At 57.3% G+C, this 24827-nt stretch overlaps 9 protein-coding genes and 1 non-coding gene across 10 annotated transcripts; 7 read left to right on the forward strand and 3 right to left on the reverse strand.

The window, feature by feature from the left end:
* Window positions 1-30: 30 nt before the first annotated feature.
* Window positions 31-954, forward strand: BXZ73DRAFT_86168 (P-loop containing nucleoside triphosphate hydrolase protein; the record flags this gene model as incomplete). Its single annotated transcript, XM_048024101.1, has 5 exons — window positions 31-164; window positions 221-289; window positions 361-377; window positions 428-697; window positions 755-954. The coding sequence occupies 5 exons, from the start codon at window positions 31-33 to the stop codon at window positions 952-954; spliced, it is 690 nt and encodes a 229-aa protein (XP_047883658.1).
* A 586-nt stretch (window positions 955-1540) lies between these two features.
* BXZ73DRAFT_t1 lies at window positions 1541-1633 on the forward strand. Its single transcript has one exon. It is a non-coding gene; the product is annotated as a tRNA-Ile (tRNA).
* A 183-nt stretch (window positions 1634-1816) lies between these two features.
* On the reverse strand, window positions 1817-4065 carry BXZ73DRAFT_72825 (uncharacterized protein; the record flags this gene model as incomplete). Its single annotated transcript, XM_048021799.1, has 5 exons — window positions 1817-1877; window positions 1943-2241; window positions 2294-3158; window positions 3221-3939; window positions 4030-4065. 5 exons carry the CDS (start codon window positions 4063-4065, stop codon window positions 1817-1819), a joined length of 1980 nt encoding a protein of 659 aa, XP_047883659.1.
* Window positions 4066-4810: 745 nt separating this feature from the next.
* On the reverse strand, window positions 4811-7219 carry BXZ73DRAFT_86169 (DEAD-domain-containing protein; the record flags this gene model as incomplete). The annotated part of the gene is made up of 8 exons (XM_048024102.1): window positions 4811-5206; window positions 5258-5437; window positions 5490-5960; window positions 6019-6163; window positions 6215-6457; window positions 6527-6838; window positions 6889-7104; window positions 7155-7219. 8 exons carry the CDS (start codon window positions 7217-7219, stop codon window positions 4811-4813), a joined length of 2028 nt encoding a protein of 675 aa, XP_047883660.1.
* Window positions 7220-7546: 327 nt separating this feature from the next.
* BXZ73DRAFT_37647 (RAM signaling pathway protein-domain-containing protein) lies at window positions 7547-11094 on the forward strand (the record flags this gene model as incomplete). Its single annotated transcript, XM_048018055.1, has 7 exons — window positions 7547-7803; window positions 7858-7969; window positions 8019-8111; window positions 8371-8639; window positions 8698-9153; window positions 9203-10544; window positions 10711-11094. 7 exons carry the CDS (start codon window positions 7547-7549, stop codon window positions 11092-11094), a joined length of 2913 nt encoding a protein of 970 aa, XP_047883661.1.
* Window positions 11095-11684: 590 nt separating this feature from the next.
* Window positions 11685-14429, reverse strand: BXZ73DRAFT_86171 (FYVE-domain-containing protein; the record flags this gene model as incomplete). Its single annotated transcript, XM_048024103.1, has 10 exons — window positions 11685-12005; window positions 12064-12256; window positions 12313-12383; window positions 12439-12495; window positions 12564-12855; window positions 12907-12970; window positions 13025-13528; window positions 13618-13814; window positions 13842-14341; window positions 14391-14429. 10 exons carry the CDS (start codon window positions 14427-14429, stop codon window positions 11685-11687), a joined length of 2238 nt encoding a protein of 745 aa, XP_047883662.1.
* Window positions 14430-14767: 338 nt separating this feature from the next.
* Window positions 14768-16097, forward strand: BXZ73DRAFT_37317 (actin depolymerizing protein; the record flags this gene model as incomplete). The annotated part of the gene is made up of 6 exons (XM_048017974.1): window positions 14768-14873; window positions 14937-15115; window positions 15164-15496; window positions 15552-15645; window positions 15695-15751; window positions 15808-16097. The coding sequence occupies 6 exons, from the start codon at window positions 14768-14770 to the stop codon at window positions 16095-16097; spliced, it is 1059 nt and encodes a 352-aa protein (XP_047883663.1).
* Window positions 16098-16790: 693 nt separating this feature from the next.
* Window positions 16791-18921, forward strand: BXZ73DRAFT_37632 (3-oxoacid CoA-transferase; the record flags this gene model as incomplete). Its single annotated transcript, XM_048018051.1, has 9 exons — window positions 16791-17064; window positions 17128-17151; window positions 17213-17305; window positions 17357-17411; window positions 17466-18120; window positions 18174-18262; window positions 18322-18380; window positions 18433-18491; window positions 18568-18921. 9 exons carry the CDS (start codon window positions 16791-16793, stop codon window positions 18919-18921), a joined length of 1662 nt encoding a protein of 553 aa, XP_047883664.1.
* Window positions 18922-19479: 558 nt separating this feature from the next.
* On the forward strand, window positions 19480-21630 carry BXZ73DRAFT_95461 (3-oxoacid CoA-transferase; the record flags this gene model as incomplete). The annotated part of the gene is made up of 12 exons (XM_048026792.1): window positions 19480-19663; window positions 19716-19829; window positions 19903-19957; window positions 20029-20252; window positions 20285-20354; window positions 20414-20488; window positions 20550-20799; window positions 20857-20945; window positions 21003-21061; window positions 21117-21175; window positions 21227-21290; window positions 21341-21630. The coding sequence occupies 12 exons, from the start codon at window positions 19480-19482 to the stop codon at window positions 21628-21630; spliced, it is 1533 nt and encodes a 510-aa protein (XP_047883665.1).
* Window positions 21631-22103: 473 nt separating this feature from the next.
* On the forward strand, window positions 22104-24168 carry BXZ73DRAFT_86174 (uncharacterized protein; the record flags this gene model as incomplete). Its single annotated transcript, XM_048024104.1, has 5 exons — window positions 22104-22327; window positions 22380-22611; window positions 22689-23256; window positions 23328-23730; window positions 23811-24168. The coding sequence occupies 5 exons, from the start codon at window positions 22104-22106 to the stop codon at window positions 24166-24168; spliced, it is 1785 nt and encodes a 594-aa protein (XP_047883666.1).
* Between the last annotated feature and the right edge of the window lie 659 nt (window positions 24169-24827).

A 24827-nucleotide genomic window follows, 5' to 3' on the forward strand; every position in this document is an offset into this window, starting at 1 on the left:
CTTGCTCTACTGCAACCATCCAGATCCGCAATGCCTGAGTTGCCGCTGCTTCAGTTGAAGGACGTTGCTTGGTGCAAAACAAAGGGGCAACCTACCTTCACCAATGTACACCTTACTCTGAACGAAGGTGAAGTTCTCATCCTACAGGGCAAGAGCGGGTGTGGGTGGGTGCAGCCAAGTAGTTGCTCTCGGTGCATTCTGAAGTCCACGTTCTCGCCAGGAAATCCACATTGTTAAAATGTATCTCTCACTTGAATGTGTACGAAGGCGAGGTCTTGTATCGCGGCCAGTGCGTCTTTCATGTCACCCATGGGCCATCACGGCAAGCAAACGCTGACACATAGGCGGTCTTGCCTTTAGGACCCCCCAATCGTACGGTATGCTCGCCATACCACCTGGAGACTCCCGCACGCTGACCTTTTTCCAGGCGTCCCGTACTTCCGTACGCAGGTCGCGTACGTCCCCCAGCGCGCCTCTCTTCTTTCGGGCTCGCCCCGCGACTTCCTCACCGCCGTCTCCTCCTTCGCCGCCCAGCACGCAGTTTGCCCCACGGCTGCACTAGACCTTGCAGACACATGGGGCGTCCCGCGCGAGCTCTGGGACCGACCGTGGGCAAGCCTGAGCGGAGGCGAAGCGCAGCGCGTGGTCCTTGCCATCGCCGTTGGCGCGTGCAGCGCAGAGGTGCTGCTGCTCGATGGTGCGTACTACGCTCGCGCCATTTTACGGACAGCGGTACCGACTTGACGTGACGCAGAGCCGACCTCTGCGCTGGACGGCGAGTCTACGACGGCAATCGAGAAGCACCTCGTGTCCGCCGTGAGGGACCCGGAGGCGAAATTGAAGGCCGTCATCTGGGTCACGCACTCGCCGGAGCAGGGCCAGCGGGTCGGGACGCGCTTCCTTCGTGTCACTGCTGGTGGGGTGCAAGAGGTTCATCCCGACTCAGGCGTGTGATGCGAGGGCAAAGGTCTGACGAATCGACTTCTGCATCTATGGTCATGGCTGATCTGATTGTTTTGTGGACAGTGCACATTGCAGACGCCAAACTCTGGAGGAATATACCAGCGCATTCATAGTAGAGGGAGTGAACCACTGCTGGTCCGCGAGACATTCCACTCACGTAATGCATGTATTCGCTGAACCGGACTGCTAGACGCGAACGCACTCGTTAGCTTTGTTGAATCACCTATCAGACGTTTATCATTTGTCGCCGGGAGGTGTGAGATAGGGATCGTTATCCAGAATACAAACCATCAGAAAGTCCTCCGGACCTCGTTTATCAGGCGTCGTTCTTGCAGAAACGGGCTGACACTGAAGCCTGAAGGCAAGCAAGTCCAAACCGTACGTCGTATCATGACCTCAGGCTCGTTCTCCCAAAGTCCTACTGGTGCTCATGGAACTATGCTCGGCCACTCGCCTTTTAATACTTGCGGTGGAAAGGCGAGGAACGAAATGACATAGCGTTTACTGATGAGTCGAGTCGGCAGCGAAGCATGGTAGTTTGTGCGTACTTATATACCTTTAGCAGTCCCCACTGCATGGTCCCTTAGCTCAACTGGTTAGAGCTTTGTACTTATAGGGATATCACTACCTTGTCATGCAAGGGTTCCGAGTTCGATCCTCGGGGGGACCAGATCATTTTGGTTGACGAACTCCCATTTGATATACTAATAGTTAACTGTAGCATCGAAATACCTTCGCCTTTCGCCAAACTCGACAAAAAGCAATCAAAGAATGCTACATATACATGCGCACATACAGACGATGGAATTACAGGATTGGTACAAGTTATGCACTCGAGCTCGCTGCAATTCGCTCAGCCGACTGTGATGGTCGTCGCGAATGAGATGATGAAGCCTGGTGTGGGTGTGCAGTTCCTGCCGCCACGTGGGACGAAGCAGAGCGCGTTGAGTTCAACCAGGCCCAGAGTGCTTCCACCGACCGAACGGTGGGGGAGAGATTTGTGTTAACCGAGTTGTTGACTTGGTTCGTCTGGTCGGCCAGCATCTTTTCAACCTCTTCATGGGTGTTAGAGAGCAGAGGAATAATTTCTGCGTGCGCTGCTTCGAGTAACTTCGGCTTAAGAAGCGCCGTGACTTCCTCGAGCGACAGGCCGCCCAGCTGCGGTGGAGGGCGCGATGGCGCTGCAGTGAGAAACTCCTGCACGGCCCGTTTGAGGGCTGCAATGTGGTCCTCCTGCTCTTGAATTTTGTCGCGTATTTTATTCCCACGTTCCAACTCCTGCGGCAGAATTTCAGTGACCGAAAGCACGGCGGCGGAGGAACAGGCGTACCTGCGTGAGCTGGGCTCGAAGCTCTGCGTTCTTCACCCTCTGTTGCTCATTCGCCTGCTCTTGCCTCTCTCCATCGTCCTTCAGTGACGAGCGACCCGAGACGATCTCCTCCACACTCGCTTTCTGGGCAGCGACGGACTCCATGAGATCATCGACCTGCTCAGTGAGCTTGGCGTTCGTCCCTCTGAGATTTTTGGGGTGATAACCGATGCGATACAGCTCGTAGTCGAGCGCAGCTTCGACGTGGTCGTGCAGTAGGTTGTCATACTGGACAAGCTCGTTGGTGAAGGTCTCCGTCCTCATCTCCAGTCGCTCGAACCTAGCTTGGAGCCTCTCGAAGTCCTCCTGGGTAGGCATATTCGGATTGGGGACGGCTGCGGCGGAGACGCCCTCGTGGTCGTCAACAGACAGCCGCCGCCGTTTCTTGGGGTGAGCACTTGACTCGGCGGTCGCTCCTGCGGGCCCTGGAGAGGCTTTCTCCAAAGACGGGAGTTCCTTGAGGATGGGGGCGAGGGCGTCCGACCTTGCTTGCAGGGCGTCGACGGTGTCGTGGAGCTTGTGCATGTCTGCACGTAAAGCCTCAAGCAAGGTGACCATGTCGCGGTAGGGCCCTTCGTCAAGTTTCTCCGGAGGTTGCGCAAAGGGAAAGTACTCCTTCGGGATGAGCTTCGAGAGCAAGCGATTGAGCTCTGCAACTTGGCTACGTTCTCTGGCCTTGATGTCATCTATGTGCTTCTTCACCTCAGCCCTGTCCCCGTCCGACATCGCAGCAACTGTGGCCGTCGTGGCCAGATGCTCGTACGTCTTGAGGTCCTCGCGGATACGGATCTGTTCAATTCGTTGCTGGACGATCTCGGTCATGTTTCTGGCGGAGGAATTGCACTCGTATGAGGAGTGGCGCGGCAGAGTGAATACAAGCATACGCACTTGACCCGTTCCATCCATATGTTCTTCCTCTCCTGCTCCGTAAGCTCTTTCCGCGGCGCTGGGATAAGGCTCGGCGCGTGCGAGTCTGGTTTGGACGCAGATGACGGTCGTTGTGCATGCTTCGACTGGCTCCGGTCACGGCCTCGAGACCTGTCCCTGTCCCCCCGACTTCGCTCCTCCGTTGGCCGATCGCTATACCTCCCATCTCGGTCCCTGTCGTGCTCTCGTCGGTAGTCATGGTCATGGTCTCGCCTGCGCGAGCTGTCGCGATGGCGTCTGTCGCGGTCTTCGTCTTCTCTGCGGCGGTCGGTGGCTAGGCTCGAATAGGACGTCTTCCGCGCCAGGTGGGAAGAGGACGCGATAGACGACGTTGGGGAGTCGGCACGCGAGTGACGCGGGCGGTGGGAGCCCATGTGGTCGTCGGAGCCGCGGGGGGTTGGAGGGTGGAGGGTGGAGGGGGAGGAGACCGCGGAGGAGAGACGTTCGCCGAGCGGCAATCGCCTGCTGCCACTCGGTAAATCGAGCGGAAGCAAGGCGTCGGGTGCATGGCGGCGGGGCGGAGGGGATCTGCGCTGCTTGTCGGCTTTCCCAAACCACTTCGCAGCGAAGGATGCAGTGCGCCATTCTGGATCCTCGGGGTGTGCGTAGTTGCAAGTGGAGGCGGCATTGACGTGCCAGGCGTTGTCGCGAAGAATCTCGCCAGTGTGGTGGTCAAAATACTGTCAGGGCAAGCGTATGTACCGGTTGGCAGCATGCGTGATTGTGTTAAGGGTACGGCTATGAAGTGCTTCAAAGAACATGCAACATACCCAACACCTGCGCTGCTTGGGTGGGTATTGCCGCATGAGGGTCTCGGATTGGAAGTTGAGCAAACGCGGAGATGAGATGGGCAGAGTACAAGAGGAGTATGGCCACAGGCGTTCCAGATTCAGTAGTCTTCCCTAGGCAGACCTTCCGCATACGAAGGATTCCGATTCCCCACGCGTGTCGCCACCCGCACTGCAGCCTCCAGATCCGTACGACACTCGCCCACACTTTTCCCAACAGCTACCCCGAGACCAGGATTCATTCGCGTGCGGGCCGACGAGACGTCGCGCAAGGCCTCTGGTGTCGGTGGCGAGGTCTCCCTTTCATGCTTATCCTCGGTACCTTCTACCCGGTGTCACACTCTGTACATCTGTGCCGTGAGTATCGTTTCTGTCGTCTGACTATCGACCTTTCCTATAGTACGGAATCGATTACGAGCTGCTCAAACGCAGTGACTGGCCTCCGCATGGAACTTTGAGTGTCAGGTTGACGAGCACTTGTCCGTCTGAGCCCAACGCGCAGCCGTCCAACATTTGCTTTGTTCTAGCTATCATCCATGGCTAGTGAGCGGTGGCGGGTTAGATCTCCAGAGACGCAGCGCGCCGACGTCGCACAAATCTCGATTTGGGGGCGAGTGTGCTAGTGGTGCGGGCGCGGACCTGCGCGGACTCGCCTATAATACCCGCGTTCTGTCTCAGCCTGGTAGATCCAACGCCCCGATCCCTACATGTGTATGAAGACGCTTTCGACAGGTCGTTGCCATGGGACATACGTATGTAACATTCACAAGTCTGCGAACTCTGCGTCAAACTCCGTCTGACTCAAATGTCCCTGCTTCACCCTCTTTGCTGCACGCTCCTCTCGTGCAAGGTCCTCCCAGTCATCACCTTCATCACTGCCGCTGGGTGGGACACCTTCCCCCCGCTTCACTTCCGCAGATTCACTCCCCGGTGATGTCTGTGTTTTCTGCCACCTCTTCTTTCGGTCCTTCTTGTCTCGACGTTTCTCACGTTCCTCCTGCCTTCGGCTTTGGCTGCTCCAAGCTGTGTTTGCCTTTCGCTTTTCTACCCGGGCCGCTCTGCGACGTTCAATCTCCTCGACACTGCGTGTGGGCTTTGAAGCCGCTTCTGCGAGCCGCTTGGCTTCCTGTGCCTTGTCCGCATACATGTAAGACTCCCACTACGAGGAACGTCAGTAGCAGACTCGTGCATGGAAAGCGGAAGGTCTCACATTGAGGTCAGCATCTGCCCAACCATCAGTCGAGACCTCCTTCAGCTCTGGCATGCGAGGCAGCCGCAAAAGTCCGAAACTTTTCGCAAGGCCGACGAGATCAAGGTCCTTGAGTCGGAAGATGTAGGATGCTTCGTGCTTTGAATAGGCACGAGCAAATGACACGAACGCTTTAGCGGCCTGGATATGGTGATTCAGACCAACACGATGCCGGTAACGCTTGTGCACGTACCTTGTCATGCAATGCTCTGTCTGCGAGTAATTTCTGCCTGATTATAGTCACGACAGACTGCACTTCGGGGTCGTCCTCGTCCTCGTCGCTCTGGTCAACGACAGAGCCGTCGTGCGAGAAGCGATGTTTCTGTTTGAGAGGGATCTTGCGAACAGCCATGAACTCGACATAGTCGGCTTCGCGACCTACAAGAAGCACCCAGGCTCGGCCTTTACGGCCAGCGCGGGCGGTACGTCCACATCGATGGGAGAACGACTTGGTGTCAGTTGGGGCATCAAACTGTATGACAACGTCGACGTCAGGAAGGTCGAGACCTCGCGCAGCGACGTCGGTCGCAAGTAGTATTGATGGAGATGTAGGAAGAGCGACGGAATTCGTGAAGTTGGACAGAGTCTTCGTTCGAGCGCTGGGTGGTAGATGACCATGGAGAGAGAACAGGTCGGTTCCTGGCGGCATAAGCGGTGATAGTACCTGAAGTCGGTAAGAAAAGTCAGCTTCTGGGTATTTGACTGGACATAAGCCGACATACTCTGTAGAAATAATCCACACATGCACATGTCGCGAAGTAAACGATGAAACGAGACGACTGTTGCTGGTTCACTTCGTGACGGATGATCCTCACTAGTTGCAGCATCTTTTCGGATGCTCGGCAGGACATGTAGAAATTCTGAAGACTAGGGTTGGTTAGCGATTATGGTGTTTGAAAGGATTGCGGAACAACATACTTCGCAGGTATTCGCCGTTCTTCCACAACTTCCTTCTCACCCTGCACAGATGCGTTCATACCCTTCGTTTTTTTGGACTGAACCTTGACCACGATCCTTGCGGGATTCCGTAGACCAACACGGACCAACTCAGACATAGCGTCAGCATCTGTCATAGTGGCACTGAAAAGTCCCGTTCTCCGTTGCTTCGGCAAATGTGACAGTATGCGTGTCAAGACAGCTTGGAATCCGAGGTCAAGCAGTCTGGGTCACGAAATTTAGAACGGTATATGCAGCACTGACCAGTCGTACTCGTGGAGTGGCTGTTCTCACCTGTCTGCCTCGTCCAGAACCAGAATTTCCAGTTCTTTAACGCTTACGATATTGCTGCCCTTGCCGAGAAGAAGCTCCTCGATGCGTCCCGGAGTGCCAATGACAATGTCCGCACCGGTTGACAAAAAGCGCTGTAGATCTTGTACCGGGGCCGAATCTGAAGACATGACAAGCAGAGGAGGAGGATACGTAGGTTCGGAATCGAGCTGGACGTTCGAACCCGAGGGTTCGTCTGGGGAGAGTGATTGGCGGGAGGTGGGCTGGGAGGACAGGAAGAGGGAGAAGATTGAATGGATTTGTGTAGCCAGCTCCCTACATGTGGTTGAGATACAAAAAAGTTTTACCGCAACCATATCACACACCTCGTCGGGCTGATTACCAGTGCACCAATCTCGGTTTTCGCCAACCTTCGCTCTCTCCGCACGAGTTTCTCCAGGATTGGGACAACGAATGCGAGAGTTTTCCCAGAACCGGTGACGGCTTCTACGACGACATCTTTGTGTCGCATGAAGAGCGGAATTGTTGACGCTTGAACTGGGGTCATCTGAGTGTGTCCCATGGAGCTGATGACATCTAGACTGAATCAAGGTCAAGTTCACCCTATTGTGTTCGTGACAAGAGGACGCACATCCATGGTGTGAGAGGCGTGGGCAGCTTTTCCCATCCGCCTGCAAAAGCCGTAGACACTGACATTGGAGAGGGAACAGAGGAGGTGAATGGGCCGGAGTGGGAGCAGAACTGCTTCAAGAAAAGACTCATCGCCAGGCGGGCCGGGCACCCGGGAACGCGAATGTCACGTGTCACGAGGCCAGTGTGACGGTGACTGTTGAAACGATGCCCAGGCCGGCTGGTCGGCAGCCTTGTCCAGGAGCCGTTTCGAGTTGTCCAGGGACCGCGTCCTGCACAGGCTCCAGTGGCCCCCGTTCGTCTCCAGCTCTACCCTCTTCCTCCGACCTCTCCCCGCGCCGGTCTTCTTTCACGGGCACTCTCTCTTTCTCGCCGGCTGCTTGTTTTCGCTGAATGTCTGGTTCTGATGGCGCACGCTCTCTACGTAAATCCTCCACGGCCTCGAGAACTCCCTCATCGTCTCCGCTTCCGTCTTTGTCGCTGACCAGGGATCACATCACTGAGGCTCTTTCAAAATCACCCGATGGAGGCGCAACATTGGACCTTGCCTACAAAGGGCTTACCGACGTCGGAGAGTCGGGAGTAGAGGAACTCGCTTCAGTAGGCACGGATGAGGATGGAGATGACCTCATGGACAGCCCTGTAGTGCGGTACGTCTTCTATAACTCTATGTCCTGTACAGGACGCCTCATCTATGTTTATAGAATCGCGCTCGCACATAATAGACTTACGGCCCTGCCCATGGCCTTTTCTTTACTCTCACGCCTGCGTTATCTGGTACTGAAGAACAACAATTTTTCGATCTTCCCCGACGTTGTGCGTATTATCTTCAATTATCTCCTGTTGTTACTGATTATGTCGTTAGCTCACTGTGCTGCCATCGCTCGAGATCCTGGACATTAGCCGGAACAAACTCAAGAGTCTACCCTCCCAGCCCGGCTCGTTGGTTAACTTGCGTGTACGTGAATATCTCTAGTCTTGCTCCCATTACATATTCTACCACCTCGTCGGTCGGGTCAAATACCCTCCTTTCCATTACCCAAATGGTCAGCTGCGCGGTCGAGGGCGCGAATCCCCGCTCAACCTCAATAGGGTTTAGTTTGACGCATCGGTGTATGTCTCTCTAAACTCCGAGTTCGATGTTCGGCATCTTGTGTCTTGGATTTGATCGTCTACACCACGCCTCATTCCGCATGATCTCATGTAAAGTCACACAGGTGTTCTCCCTCACACGAAACAAACTCCAGAGACTTCCGCCATACCTATCCAAGTTTAAGCAGTTGACTCTGCTGAAGGTGGACCAGAACCCATTGCAATGGCCGAATCAATCAATCCTGGAATTCAAAAGAAATCCTAGCGACCCTCAAGCTATGGCAGACTGGATACACCATCTACAGTCATGGCTAGAGGAACACGCGTCGGAGCCTGGAGAACGGAAGCTCAGTGATGACTCAATGACCAGTGAGATCAGCAACGAGTCGTCATTGTTGTGAGTGCACAAGCCACCCCGACCCGCTTGGAGTACCACTCATTGACACCTCCAGTTTGGACCCACTGCGCGGAGACCGAACACCATCCCTTCATGCCGAGTCAATCTTGCATTCTCGCTCTGTGTCCATGGACTCCGAAGCCTCCTCGTTTTTGCATACACGATCTCGCTCCCCTGGTCCGCCTCGTGGTCCCGTCGACGAAGCTCCCCGTCTGCATCTCGACCACTTCTTCTCCCATTTGTCATCGGCGAAAAGTGCCACACCTTCTCCTAGATCCCCAGAAGCCGTGACTTCTCCTATCGACGACCCTCCGTATTCCAACGGTGTACATGCGGGGCATGCGCGCTACGCCTCATCGAACGCCTCGGTAAATGGCAATGGGTCTACTAAAGTCCTGCTAAGGAGTAATCCTGCTGTCAAGAAAAGCATGACTGATCTTAGACCTACCCGTTTGCATGGCCTCAGCGGTATTCCACGCGCTGCCACTCATGGCACTGATCATTTCCCCATGTGAGCGACCTCCTAAAACAACGCATGTCCTTGTCCTCACGTGTCATAGTTTCCACCATCATCTACCTCACAACTCCATTACGGACGAACCGGTGCATGCATCACCAATCTCTATCAACCAAGTAGCTCCCTCCATGGACACTGAACGCAACTCATATTTCCGAAGATTATCCACCCTCTCGGCCGCCACCCTCTCGAAGGCCATTCCAGACTCCCTGCTGGCAGTTGTTGACGCTGTTCGAGGCATTCTTTTCGCTCTCTCTCAAATCTACCAGTCTCTGCAGCACTACACCGTCTACGCCATCGATGAACGCCTGTCAGCGGTGCTACAGAAGGTCTTGGGTCCGGCCGCGCATTATATGTCACAACTCATCCACACGCTCGACCGCTTTGATGCAGTTAGCAGACGTGCGCTACCAAGCCCACCCATTTGTCGCATGGTGATAGAATGTTGTCGAGACAACGTCACAATATTTGGTAAAGCTGCCGGAATGCTCTCACTACAGCTCAAGGTTCTGGCGAAACACGACGATGAACGTTACACACGACAGATGCTGCTTGTACTTTATGGGGCGATGTCAGAGATCGCAGCCGCGTGGCAATCGATGTCGACGCACGTCGACGCGATACGCCCATATCTCTCCGACCAGCGTCCACCTCCCTCCAAATCATACGGCGGGAAACCACGGACGAACGGCATTGTCACTGGAGACAAGCCACGAACACCGTCTTCTGCACCCCCTGCCACCTCATCGCCGTTCCTTCCCGGTCAACCAGAAACTCCACAACGTTTTCACCTCCGCACCAACACCCAGCGCTCCTTGGACTTGGGCAAGATCCACATCAGTCGACGACATGCGGGCTCTTTCAGTTCCAAAGACGTCGAGATTGGCAAGCTGCTCCCGTCCTACATTGACCCTCCCCCGTCACTCCCTTCAGGATTCAGCTCGAATGGCGCCTTCCAACAAACCACTCCCACGCCTTCTGTCCGGACCATGCGTCGACTAGTCCTTCCGGGCCAGCAGCAGTCACAGGAGATTCAACTCGGGGGTCACTCACGACACGGTTCTCAAACGTCCCTTCTCAGCAACTCTACCTCTTCTCCGCAACTCAGTGGTCTATCCGTCTCGGGTACGAGCACGCTTGTCGACAAGGATCTTATCGGTGCAATGAAGGCCGCGGTAGAAGCAGCACCAGAGATATGGGATATGATGGACGAGGTTCTCGACGTGGAGGCTTCAGATGCAGACGACGACTTCCGCGATATGCTCGCGCGAGCAAAGGCCGTGACGGAGCGTCTGCGGAGAAGTATCGCTGCCGTTCAGGAAGGGGGTTTCTCGCAAGTGGCGGATGGGAAGGCGTTGCACGACGACGCGCATTTATTCGTGAAGGTGGGTACCTGCCCATTTGTGCTTGCATCGCCTCGTGCCTCGCCTAGTGCGCTCGGCACATCTGCGCTCCGACCTGCGGGGCGCGTCATGCGATTATTTCCGCCCACCGACGGCCAACGCTCCCCACCTCTCGTACCTCGACGCTGACCTATTCCTGTCCCCTCAGACTGTCATCCAGCTGTCTCGCGCCCTGAAGACGCGCGGCACTGTCCCCAGCGCGACGCCCGCCGCCTCCATTGCGAACGGCGCGACCAGCGCGAGTACACCGACACCGCCGCCGCTCTCCTCGACGCTCCGCACGAAGATGGTCCGGCTCACGAACGCGACGCAGGAGTTCGTCATGCTCCTGCACGTGTCCTCGTTCTCCCCCGCGCCGACGCCCGGCCTCCGCTCACACTCGCCCATGGTCGGCTTCATGAACGGAGGCCTCACGCCGCAGCCACCGCTAACGCCTATGCCCATGTCCTCGCCCTCCTTCCTCGACGAATCGCGCCTCGGCTCCAACCTCTCACGCGCCCGGAGCGCCAACGCTGTCGGGATGAAGGTTTAAGGAACCATGCCATTGAGTTGAGGCATCTGCGGGGCTAGCTTGTCCCGCCTGGGGCGTGTTGCACCAGAGCAACGCGGACGGTTTACGGCAGTGACATTGGAGTGGTCTCGGCGACGGCTGGTTACCTTTCTCAGGGGCTTGGTCCGCCTGGATCTCGTGGAGCAGCAGGTAGCAGATGGGGAACGCTACCGAGGAGACTGTCCCTGCGGGTTTCGAGGCATCTTCGGAGATACATCTGGATGTGGAACTCCCATTTCGGTCGCTCGGTCGACATAACTTATCCTCGCTTATTGTGGTTCGTTTTGCACTACTCTCCGTTGTTGCATCTGCATGCGTGTTGTGTACGTATACATAGGTCTAATGATTCTAATACTCCGGAAGTCTTCCTACCAAGCGAAACATTTGGAGCTCAGCTCAGGCCCCAGGCTCTTGACGGCTGCTGAGCAGATTCTCGGTGCCCTCAATACTTTGGCTCAGTTTTTGGCGCACAAGCCATTGACAACGAAGTTCCAAATCCGATTTAAAAAGCGCAAACAGAGACAAAAACATACATTCGACCGGCCGCAACGCGACTGCCGTCCCGGAAACCCTCAGGCGTTCGAAGTCCGAGTCGACGTCCGTCGATGTCTCTGTGCGGGCGCGGGGGGTGCAGCGCGCTCCTCTGCGTTCTGAAGGATGCGTTCGATCTCGTCGCGGATCTCGCGGAGGCTGCGCTTGAGCGTCTTGACGTCCTCGAACTTGCGATGCGCCTTGGCCTCCTCGACGAACGTCTCGAGCAGGGCCTCCTGTTCGAGCAGCGGCTGCAATACACGCGCGACTTCGGAGTCCGGGTCGATGATCTGCTCGTCCGGCGGGGGCGCGTCGTTGGCTGGGTTGGAGCCGGACGGTGCTTTCTTGGGATTCGGGAGGGACTGGAGAGCAGAGGACGGTAAGATGAAATCGGTGTATGAGCCGACGAAGGGGACGTGCCTGGAGCGGGAACATGTTCTTCTGGAGGAAATTGCTTGCGCGAACGAGAATCGCACCGTGTATGCGGTCTTGAGAGCTCCCTGGAACGCAAGGAAGCTTGCGCATTCGTTTGGCGAGCGCGTCGTACTGCTCAAAGGCCTCTAGGAGGCGTTTCCGAGCAGCAATTGCCTCCGGCGTTGGTCGTTCCTGCTTACTGTTTGACATAGCACGATGAATCGCTGAACCAGTAACAAAACAGATAGAACCCACCTGAGGTTGACTACAACTTCCTGGAAGATGGGCAGCTCCTCTTCAATTTCCTTCTCCAGGCTGATGAACGTCTGGAGCTCGTCGATTAGTACGCGTGACTCCTGTTTGGGGCGACCGGCCGCGCACCTCGTATAGCCTCGCGAACAAGGGAACTGAGGCCATCTCATGCCGGTACTGCTGCTGCTGCAAACCGCATCGCCATATGGTCTCTGTCAGCATTCTGACTGGAGTTAAACCACTCACAGCAATACAGGCCGACAGTCGTGGCATATTCGCACACCCTTCAGGAATTTCTCGTCGTCATTCAGCACCTCGGTGGGCTTCGCGTTCCGTGGGTTCTTGCCGGTCGTGGAAACGGTGCGCCTGCGAACACCATAGTCTACACCTTCTCCTACTTCTTCTATTCGACCGGTCTTCTGGTCCACGACGAAGAGAAGCGAGCACGTCTGTGGGCGTTGCGGGAATTTGACGGGCAGCGAGCAGATGATGCGTCCGCATAGTCGGCAGTGGTGTTTCCGATTCGTCAGGGGATGGAACGTGGACCTGCACTATTATAAGCTAAGGTTTGCCGGTGGACATAATGAAAGCACCCACGAGCAGAGGGGACACTGCGAAACAACAGAATCTTCCTCCCATGGTGTAATCTTCTGTTCGGCGGCTGCACAAACGCGGTCTCACGGGGGAGTCACAAAATAGAATGTGGAGAACACACCTCTGATGTCGTTCTTGCTGTTCTGCGCACCCTGGGACTGCACGACCTCGCGCCATAAGTCGCCCGCGCTCTTGGTCCGGAGATCCGAGAGGTCGAGGTCCCAGATAGACGAGGCGCGCCGGTTCCGCTGCGTCGTCCGGTGGTCCGCCGACACCTCCTCCTTGTGGCCGGGCTGCGGAAAATGCAGGTTGATGAGCTTCTCGAGCCTTCGCTCGAGTCGGGTGTGTTCGATGCGGCCCACGTCCCGACTTCTGTTGCGGGCCTCGACGAATTCATCTGTGCGTGGCCGGTACACACCCTTGGGCTGGAATCCGGGTCGGTACGGGGCGGCAGAGCGTGCCGGGGCACGACCCGCGACCGGCAGAGCAGATGAGGTGGACGTGGAGGGGGTAATGGCGGGTGAAGGGGACACTGAGGTCGGCTGTGATGTTGGCATGATTTCGCTCGCCGGAGAAGTCATCAGAGATGACGAGCGCGTAGGAACCGCAGCGACGGCCACGGGAGCTACGGGAGCCGGCTCGGCGCATGCATTGGGTTGAGGGACAGTGATGGTTGAGTGTGAAGGTCGAGCGATGGGATGGAGGGCAATGCACGATCTTGTGCAGGTATGGAAGGCGACGAGACAGCGGAAGACATACCACTCCTCGGCTCTCCCAGAGTTCTCTCCGTTGTCCGTGGTGAGAGCGAAGAGGAACCTGTGATAATCATGCTTGCGGGTCGCAAAGGGGAGGATGGGTGCGCCGAACGAGTAGCGGGTAACCGCAGGGGCACACGGCGAAATGTGGAGGTTCTACGCGGAGATGCGGGGGCGGCACACGGTACAGATGACGGCCCAGCGACCGGAGACACAGACAAAGCGATAGATTTTCCATTGGCTTTGGGTGAGTTCGTGGAGGACGACGGCGTGGAAGGTAGCGCTGCAACCATAGTCGGTGGAGAAGTCACAAGAGGCGAGTGTGGAGGAGTGGGGGTAGGGGAGGAACTGCTTTGAAGACCAGCGGGAGATGAAACAGACTCGGCGGCAGGCGGGGGCTTGGCCACGGGTGCCTCGGCAATGAGCAGATTCTGCGCCTGCTCTTGTCGGAGATGGGGCAGGGAGTCGATCATGGAGACTGGACGTTGCATCACAGCTCGTCCATTAGCCACAGCTATAGATCGCTTCTCTGCATCGAGAGGACCATCAGAGGCCAAGGATATCGCTGTCTCGCTGTAAATTTGGCCATTTATCAGATTCGACACGGGGCGCGACTGCACGGCCAGTGGAGCCTCGTTGACTATGGACTGGGGAATTGATGAGTTGCGGTTGTGCCTTTTGGACTGTTGCTCGGTGTCAGACCATGCATTGAGAGACGTACGTACAACGCACCTTGTAGGGTTGATAGGTGACATACGGAGGGTTCTCCATGGTCGGGGTAAAGCCTAGGACGCCGATGACGGTTGTTGAAAGGCACCGATTGCTGCGTAGAACCGTGAACGGCGAGGCAGCGCTGGCCAGTGCGTGACGTGCGTCTGTGTGTTTGGAAGATGGCTACTTCAGTGAGCGTGCCAAGATGCGACGATAAGAGAGTCGTCGGCGCCGCGGGCAGAGGGCAGGGTGAGGGCGTGGAGGATGAGGAGGTGACCTGTGCTGCTTGTTATTCCCCGCTGCGGCAGCGCGATCCGGGCATCCGGCGCGTCTCCTCCTCAGGCCTCAGGCCTCAGGATTCCTCGTACTTGCCTCCCCCGATCTGCACATCGCCCTCCATGTCCGCCCCCACTGGCATTGCCATCTCGCCCGAGCTCGCCTCAGCCTTCTCAGATGCCGTGAGCTCAAGCAACATCAGGTTTCTCAAGATCTCCATCCAGAATGGTCGCTCCTTCCGTCTGCCCACATGTACCGTCTAGCTGCTCATGCCCCTGTCGATCCCACCAGAAACCCTGGTTCCGAACGGTGCCTATCCTCCATCTGGAAGATTTGAGCAGGACTTAGACAGGCTGGCGGAGATTCTCGAAGAAGACGAACCCGCATACGTCCTCGTCCGCACAGACGAAACACAGTCAGACTGGCTCGCCGTGTTCTATGTCCCCGACAATGCGAAAGTCAGAGACAAGGTGAGTGTCATAACGCACAATTGCAGTGCTGTTCTCAGTTCCCGACAGATGGTTTATGCAGCCACCCGGAACACTGTCACCAAAGGTCTCGGCGCAGCCCACTTCTCAGATAACATATTCGCTACCTCCAAGAGTGATGTGACTTCCGAGGCATACTCGAAACATAGGCAGCACCTCGCAGCACCCAAACCCATGAGTGAACGTGAGAAGGAGATTGAAGAAGTCAAGGCCGCGGAGCGCGAAGCGGGCGGGCGCAACTACGAAGGTAGTCGGGCGAGAGCATCTCATGTGGGTGAGCGGATATCCATGGAATGGACGTCGGAGGTAGAAGGAGCCATGAAAGCGCTGGGTACAAGCGATGACTACCACCTCGTTGTCCTTGTGAGTAATCTATTTGGATCCCGAACCCACATTGCATGTGTTGAGCAATGAGCAGAACATCAATCCGGCAACTGAAGCAATTCAACTGACCTCTGCTTCCACAATCGACATCTCGCAACTTGCGAGCTCTCTACCGACATCAGACCCATGTGAGTGTCCCTCTGTGCATACCCTTCACAACGACTGACCGTCGCGCAGGCCTAGCGTATTTCGCGTGGCCGCAAAGTTACACATCACCCTCTTCTCGCCTGGTTGGTCAGTGAACGACTCATCTTGAACTGGACTTCGCGGGCTAAACTGTCAGCATGCAGTCCCCATCTATTCTTGCCCGCCGTCATCTGCGGTTCGCCATCGCATGCTCTACTCTAGTGCAGTTTTGACCGTCGTGAAGCAAGTGAAGGACTTGCTGGCTGCAGAAAGGAGTTCGTCTATCCTGGCCGCTCGCAAGATCGAGACCTCGGATCCGGCGGAGTTAGACGAGGCGTATCTTGTCTCTTCGCTTGGACTGTCGGACACTACCGCGGCGGCAAGCGCGCTACCAGCAACGGATGGTGACAAGAAACCTTTCGCGCGTCCAAAGGGCCCCGGGCGGAGACGGTGAACTGCCAGGGAAGCGATCTCTCAACGTCTCGTGAGCACTGAGGAAGAAGTATATACCTGTAGACTAGGAACAAACATGTATGTGACTGCGCTAATACAAAGCTCCGGTCACCAGAAAGCAGAGGTCGACCGAAACTTGTCGGCCGACGGCCTATCGCCTGTGGTAAGTCATGAGACCGATGTCCGGACTCCGAATGTCCTGATTAGAGCAGGTCGCTGCAGAGTCGCTCGACTACAACTTCAGCACCCCCAGGTATTAATTGCATGCATGTTTTCCAGGCCTGTGTGACAGATACATAGGCGAAAGTGTCGAGTCTTGAGACTTGAAGCTTGAAGCTTGAGACCCTTGAGACGCGGGTTGTACGGAACGGGCATTTGATCCCAACCTGTCCAAAACAGTTCTCGCGTTCCCTCACATGCCCACGACTAGCTCACATGCGTCCCCGACGGCCCCCCTTATATAGACTGTCGCTAGCTGGCCGATGCCCAATCTCCTCCACACTGCGCGTATTTCCCACCAACGACCACCTGCACCGCGGAGGCGACAGCGCAACGCCCAACAAGCTACCCCGGACTACCCCGCACCCGAGTTCCCCGCACCCCGCCACGTCCCGCGCAGCCCCGCCGTAAAGCCCCGCACACATTCCGTCCACCAACCCCCGCAGCCAGCCCAGACTCCGCGAAGCTTACCCAGATGCACACCGTTCGGCGAGCGTGTTCCGTCCAACTGATCGCGCCGCGCGCACTCCTCCGGAACCAGCCTACACGGAACGTCTACGGAACGCTACACCATGCGGCGTTAACCAGCGTACCGCCGCGGGCACATGGCCGAGGGCCGACTCGGGTGCAGAGTGGCGCGTACAGCACCGTCGCGGCCGCAGAGGAGGCTCCTGGGAAGACGAAGGTGTGGGATTCGGTCGAGGAGGCGATTGCGGACGTGAAGAGCGGGGACGTCCTGCTGAGCGGAGGTGCGTCACCTCTTCGGCTGTATGCGCGCGTGGAAGTGTAATCTCAGCTGGTTTGTGATGAAGGGTTCGGACTCTGCGGGACTCCTGGTAAGTGTCTGGCATTCATGTGTGGTTGGGTGGAAGGACCTGACGCGCAAGCATGATGCAGACACGCTTATTGGCGCGCTCGCTGAGAAGAAGGATGGAGTGAAGGAACTGACTGTCGTCTCCAACAATGTTGGTTCTGGAGTTATGGGTCTTGGTATGTGTCGAAAAGTGGCCAGCTGAACGACAACGCTCACCACAACTCTAGGCAAGCTCTTGCATTCTGGCCAGATCGACAGGGTCATGGCTTCCTACATTGGCGGGTATGTTCGCGTCGACATACGCCTACCGCGTTTCTCTGATATGTTACGGACCAGCAACAAACACTTCGAAGGCTTGTACCTGAAGGGCCAAATCTCCCTCGAACTCATCCCTCAGGGTACCCTTGTCGCGCGTTTGCATGCCCATGCCGCCGGCTACCCTGCCTTCTTCACCCCAACCGGAGCGTCGACCGCGGTCGAAGAAGGGTCTATCCCTGTTCGTCTCGGGCCCGACGGCAAATCCGTCGCCATCCCGGGGAACAAGAAGGAGGCGCGCGAGTTCAACGGACGGCGCTACGTCATGGAGCCCTCGATCGTTGGCGACGTCGCGTTCGTGCGCGCCTGGAAGGTGGACGAGGTCGGCAACTGCGTCTTCCGCTACGCGGCGAACAACTTCTCGGCGACAATGGCGCGCAACGCGAAGCTGACGATCGTCGAGGCGGAGGAGATCGTGCCCGTGGGCTCGCTCTCGCCGAACGCGGTGCACCTGCCCGGGGTGTACGTCGACCGCATCGTCAAGGCGACGGCGCCGAAGCAGATCGAGTTCATGACCCTCGCGAAGGAGGGCTCGGCCAAGGATGAGACGTCGGCGGACCCGGTGAAGCAGCGCGCACTGGAGTTGCGGAACAGAATTGCGGCACGTGCGGCGAAAGAGCTCAAGGACGGCTTCTATGTCAATCTCGGAATTGGGATGCCTACGCTTGTGCCCGAGGTCAGGCTGAAGCGTAATTCAGTGGAGGCACGCGATCTGATACGATTCTGCAGTTCCTCCCATCGAACGTCAAAGTGTGGCTTCAGAGTGAAAACGGTATACTTGGCATGGGTCCTTACCCCAAGAAGGAGGAGGTTGACGCGTGAGTGTCGGCGTACTGAGTCTATTCACTGTGGGCTCACATGAGCGTTCTTCTTCTAGCGACATTATCAATGCCGGCAAGGAGGTCGTTACCCTTTTGCCTGGATCTACGGTATTTGGTAAGGAGATGCCTGTGAAAGCGATCGCTGTCGTTGACCCACAAGTCTGCAGACTCCTATGACTCCTTTGCGATGATTCGCGGAGGTCATATTGACGTTGCAATTCTTGGCGTGAGTCCGACAATAGCCCGTCAAGGGAGATAGTGCGCTGACAACGCTTCGTGTGCTTCTGTTACCGCATGCACAGGCCATGCAAGTCTCACAGAAGGGCGACATTGCTAACTTCATGATCCCGGGCAAACTCGTCAAGGGCATCGGTGGTGCTATGGACCTGGTCTCGAACCCGGACAAGACGAAGGTCATTGTGGTTATGGAGCACTGTGCAAAGGATGGCAGCCCGAAGATCCTGAAGGAGTGCGCGTTGCCGCTAACTGGCGCTCGGACCGTCAGTCTCATCATTACCGAGCTTGCGGTGTTCGAGGTCGACCGGTTGGGAGGCGAGCTCACGCTGACGGAACTCGCGGAGGGCGTGACTCTGGACGAGGTCAAGGCGAAGACCGGGTGCGACTTCATGGTATCGGACACGCTCGGGCGAATGTGAGCACGGATGCGGCCATAGACGGTGCCAAATAGCGACTCTGATTTGTATAACGTTCTATATTTTCCGTCTACTTCGGAAACGGCGGTCTGTAGTGCTCCTTCTTCTCGTGGGTGCTGCCTTCTGGATTCCTACTTTGCGTGGTGCTGGGCAAAGCACGGCGCGCCACGGACCCCCAGACGCGTTCGAGGATGTTGTCTGGAGCAACCACCGCATCGCCGAAAGACGGCTTGGGTGCGGAACTAGGCGAGTGATTTGGCTGAACGCGGCCGGCGAGCTGATTGGCAGCCGTTTGGCGCTCGAGCTCGGGGAAGGGACGGCAGTCACGCCTCAGGGCAAGTCCGCCACTGTCCACACCTCCCTCACATGGGGCGTGTCGCGTCCTCCTCCGCACGGAAATCTGCCGGAAGTCTTTTCCCCGCACTGCTCTCAGCTTATAAGCCGCGATGGCTGCTTCTGCTGAGGCACTCTCCCCGCACTCTACCCCGCATTCCCCGCGTTCTCCGTGACATTCTCGGGATACCCTTCGCGCTCCCATACCCCCTCCCACTTTAATCCGTAATGCTCGCCCTCAAGGCCCGCGCGGTATCGATACCCCGCTCGCATAGCAGCAGCCGCTTGGTGGTGGCTGCGCGCATGCGCTACTACTCCGTCGTCCGCGACGCGCCCAAGAAAACCAAGGTCTGGGACTCGGTCGACGAGGCCGTCAAAGACGTCAAGACCGGGGACACCATTCTCTCTGGAGGTGCGTCCAATGCCCCTGTGCTCAAATGGCGTTCTAACCTGCGCCACCACAGGCTTCGGACTTTGCGGCATCCCAGAGACCCTAATCACCGCACTCGCGCGCCGACCGGACGTAAAAAACCTGACCGCCGTCTCGAACAACGCGGGCGCAGGCGAGCACGGGCTCGGTACGTCTTTCCGCGCGCATTCCGTGGGAGCGCTTCTGCGCATGGAGATCCACTCGGTTGACACACCCTCCAGTGAAGCTCATGAAGACGCAGCAGCTGGACACGGTCATGATCTCCTACCTCGGCGGGTGCGTCCTTCCCGTGTTATTTCCGTCTCTCGTGCCAGCTGACCCGTTCCGCGCGGTCTCTCGCTGTGTAGGAACAAGTACCTCGAGTCGGGCTATCTCAATGGCGATGTCGGCATCGAGCTCGTCCCCCAGGGCACGCTCGTCGCCCGTCTGCAAGCGCACGCGTCGGGCGAGCCGGGTGTCTTCACGCCCACCGGCGCGAACACCGCGGTCGAGAGCGGCGGCATTCCCATCCGCTACAACCCTGGTGGCATGAAAGCGGGCGTCATGATCCCCGGAAACCCGAAGGAGGCCCGTATTTTCGGTGGTCGCCGATTTGTTTTCGAGCCCGCGTCGTCGGTGATGTTGCGTTCGTCCACGCGTGGAAGGCGGACGCGGTTGGAAACCTGGTCTTCAGGTGCGCCGGATCTGTGATCGGCTTTAGAGCGCTCGTCTGACATCTCGCCGCTCACACAGGTATACGGCGAACAACTACAACGGCGTCATCGCGCGCAACGCCAAGCTGACGATCGTCGAGGCCGAAGAGATCGTGTATGTGAAATCTGGGTTTTTTATTCAAACGAACGGACGTAACTCAATCACACCACTGCAGCCCGGTTGGAAGCTTATCTCCGAATTCTATTCACGTGCCCGGTGTCTACGTCGACAGAATAGTGCAGGCGACAGAGCCCAAAGCTATCGAGGTCACCAAACTCGCTCCCAGCGAGGAGACACAAGCTGCGAATGCCAACGCTGACAAGTCGAAGGACTGGAGGCACCGGATCGCGAGGCGCGCGGCCAAGGAGATCGGCGACGGCTTCTACGTCAACCTGGGCGTGGGCATCCCGACACTCATTCCTGAGGTGAGCGCGGTCTATCACTGGAGTCCAGGGGCTTTCATTAAGCGCGTTGCCGTGCAGCATCTCGACCCGTCGATCAAGGTCTGGCTGGAGAGCGAGAACGGCATTCTTGGCATGGGTCCATACCCCACACCTGACCAGGTTGACGCGTGAGTACTTAGGGCGGACCGCTGATGGAAATCCAATAGTAACATATCTGCATATAGGGACATCATCAATGCTGGCAAGGAGACCACCACCCTCCTCCCAGGCGCATCCACGTTCGGTGAGTTTAGACCGTGTAGCACGCAGACGAGCGACAAAGGCTAACTACGACACAGATTCTGCGGAGTCGTTCAACATGATTCGCGGTGGTCATATGGATATTACTTGTCTCGGAGTGAGCACCCAGCTTTTGCTTCCACGAAACGCGCTGACTTTGCTCGATCAGGCCATGCAGGTATCACAAGCGGGTGATATTGCCAACTTCATGATCCCCGGCAAGCTCGTGAAGGGTGAGTTTAGCTCCTTCTAAAACGAACGCAGCAGCTAACTGGACGCGCAGGTATCGGCGGTGCGATGGACTTGGTATCGAACCCGGACAAGACGAAAGTCATGGTGACGATGCAGCATGTGTCGAAGGATGGAACGCCGAAGATTGTGCAGGAATGCTCTCTGCCTCTGACGGGCGCGCGGTCGGTGGGCTTGATTGTGACGGACATGGCGGTGTTCCAGGTCGATCGTCTCGCAGGCGAGCTCACGCTCACCGATATCGCGGAGGGCGTGACGATGGACGAGCTCAAGGCGAAGACGGCGTGCGACTTCAAGGTTTCGAGCCATGTTGCGACATTCTAGATAGCCTTCCGCATATGTATTTTTGTACGCACCCGGGACAGTCGTCATTGCATAATCAATTGTACAGTATTGCAGCCATTCCCATCCGCACGTGTGCGAGACGGTCGGCGTCAGGACCGCACGGACAGGAGCAGCTCCTAGGTGAGAGATCGCCCCTTCAAACATATCAGCTGGAGGCAACCTGGCAGCCGCCCGTGGACGGGCTCCACCCGCGCTGAGCGTCGTTCGTGACCCTCCGCTGTTGGTGCTGTGCTGCTCTCCCTTCTCCATCCACCTCCTCCACTGCCCCCGGCCTCTCCAGTCTGGCCCATCTCTTCGTCCGTCAAGGCCCGCAGTCGACTGTCGGCGTTTCGTCATCAGCTTGTCAGGCGCATCATTCGTGTCTCGCCTAGCTTCACCTATACGCTTTCCGTCCGCCGCCCTGTCCCTTGCCTCTCCGACTGCGCCCCGTGCCGACCCCGGCCTCCCTAGCCATGAGTTGGTTCGCAAGCCTCTTCTCAAACAAAAGCAATCGCAGCAATAGCCGCAGGACCATGACCTCCACCCACGAGGCCTTCAGCCTTCCAACGTCCTCGTCCAACAGAGGTCACCCCGATGCGTTCAATGGAGAGGCATTTGCGTCTACACAGTACGGAATCCCAGCTTACTCCTACCCTCCCTCGTCCCCGTCGGGCCCCTACTACGAAGTCCCTAAGTCGTATGTGCACACCGGTATCATCATGGTATCCCAGGCGCTGACGCGCCCGCAGCGCACCCTCTTCCAAGGCCTCTGTGCTCCCCCTCCACCACCCGATCGTCCCAGCCGGCCACCCGTATCCCCCGCTCTCGAACACATGGAACCGGCTCCGGCAGTGGCTCGAGCGCGAGTACCCCGAGCTTGGTGACACCCTCAACTACGGTATCCTTCCCCAGGACCTCGCGGATACCGAGATGGCCTTTGGCTTTGCGCTTCCACAGCCCGTCCGGGAGTCCTTCCTGTGCGTGGACGGCCAGGAGCCAGAGTCGTCCGCGGGCTGCGCCGAGGGGCTCTTCTTCGGCTCACTCTCCTACCGCTCGAGGACGTGCTCGAGGAGTGGCGCTTCTGGCGCGAGGTCGACGATGACCCGGCCACGGGCGCGAACGCAGGCCTCCGCGAGCTGATGGAGTCCATCCCCGCCGGGTGGGTCCGCCGCGAGTACTCGTGTCGCGGCTGGATCCCGCTCGTCGCGGACAAGGCGGGCAACTATCTCGGGATCGACATGAACCCGGGCGAGGGCGGCGCGGTCGGGCAGGTCATCGTGTTCGGGCGTGATTTCGACACGAAGGTCGTCATGTGGCGTGGAGACGGCCCCGGGGGGTGGGCCAAGTTCCTCGCTGGGTTCGTGGACGACCTGGAGAATGGAGAGGGTTATGAGATGGGTCCGGGCCACGAGGGGAGCGAAGGCAGCGAAGATTCCGTTGGATACAACGACTACTTCTTCAACGGCGTGGGCGGCGGGCAGGGCGACACTGGTGGCGACCTTGGGTCCGGTGGGATTAAACTGTCTGGAGAGTACAAGGGTTGGAACGTCCTCGAGGCCTGGGCAGACAAGAGCGTACGGCGATGGATAGACGCAGGGATTGTGCCCGAGAATATCTTCCAGCAAGGTGCAGCGGATAAGGGCAAGGTGAGTTTGATTTTCTCGAACGTCTTATTTCCTCGTTGTAATATTCCGCAGGAGAAGGCATCCGAAAGGCGATAGAGCCGGTGCTCGTTGCTTCAACAACGGATATCGCTACGGGCCAAGTGGTCTCGGTCCCCGTCATTACCGACGACGAGAAGACGGCACAAGACGAGTCAAGTCTCCCTACTCCCCTCGGTAATGTTACGAACTTCTCTCAGCCATCAAGACTACCATCAATATCCGTGACGAAGCCTCCAGCACCCATGCCTGTCGACCTACCCTCCCCTAGCAACCTCACGCCAGATGACGAAAGCACGCTCAACTTCCCCCTTCAGAACGATATCGAGGGACGTCCCGCTGAGGACCCTAATAGTGTCCCCCTCACGACAGTGCCCCCACGTGTTGCACGCTCAAGGTCCCCCTCGCCAAAGCTTTCCCTGGTCTCACACGAGCCAACGTTTGTTGAATCTCCCGACGCCACCCCAGTTACCTCCCCTAGCACCGCAACGAACCTTCTCCGGGACGGTGTCATCGAAGCGCGGGCCCTTCTCAGCCTGTGGGTTCTGTGGTGCTCGAGGACGATTCTACTGTCCTAGTTGATGCTACGGATGCCTCTGCCGACGAAGCGGAGTCAACAATCCGACTGGTTGGCGCAGGGGGCTTCTCAGGCAACGCGGGCGAAGAGGATGTTGTACTCGTTGATGAGCACGAACCTGAAGACGATCCCACGGCGGAGGTAGCGTCAATCAAGTCGATCGACTCCAAGGCTTCGGCCATCAGCAAGAAGCAGCATGGGCGGAAGAAAAGCAGCGTGTCGTTAGGACTCAAGAAACTCGGACAGCTCGGTGGCAAGCGGAGAACTGACTCGGTAGTTTCGGTGGAGACCAAGCAGTAGTCTCGTGCACGGGCAATGGACTGTCGACATCCCCTTCGTTTGCATCTTCTCGGGCGCGTGCTCAGTGTGCCATTGGTGTCCCGATACCAGCCTCACATTGTACGGACGCTCCTTCCCTAGACTAGTGCATGCTCTTTCTGCAAAATGCGTACAGGGCCCGGTTCGACGTCTCCTCATCTTCCATCCTTTAACATCATCGATTCTCACACGCACCTCTGGCCATTCGTCCTCTTCGCTCATTCACTCGCATCCACGTCGATCGTCGATTGCCCCGTCATGCCTCATGTTCGTCGATACCCGTAGCTACACCCTAGTAAGCTGTGATGGCAGTACCGTAACGATAATTATTATGCGCATCGTGGACCTCGGAATTGGTGGCCGAATATTCCGATGTGTGTGCACTGCAGTGTGGATTCATAGGGCTCGGTGACAAATTAAGTTGTAAGTACTGGCCAGGTCATCGTGACCCTCTGCCAACGTCCATTCATTTGACACAGCTATTCTGTCCCAGTCCTTTAACAGCCTTCATAAGTTGGCACATGCTTGCCTGGCGGCACCGTGTCCATCGCTACATCTGGAGGCACTCCCCGCTCGCGACCGCACCTTAATCACACCTCTCGCCGTCGGTGATAAAAATCGTAAAAAGACATTGCAAGCTT

This window comes from Epithele typhae (genome assembly GCF_022376455.1).
Source record: "Epithele typhae strain CBS 203.58 chromosome Unknown BXZ73scaffold_1, whole genome shotgun sequence".
Lineage (NCBI taxonomy): Eukaryota > Fungi > Basidiomycota > Agaricomycetes > Polyporales > Epitheliaceae > Epithele > Epithele typhae.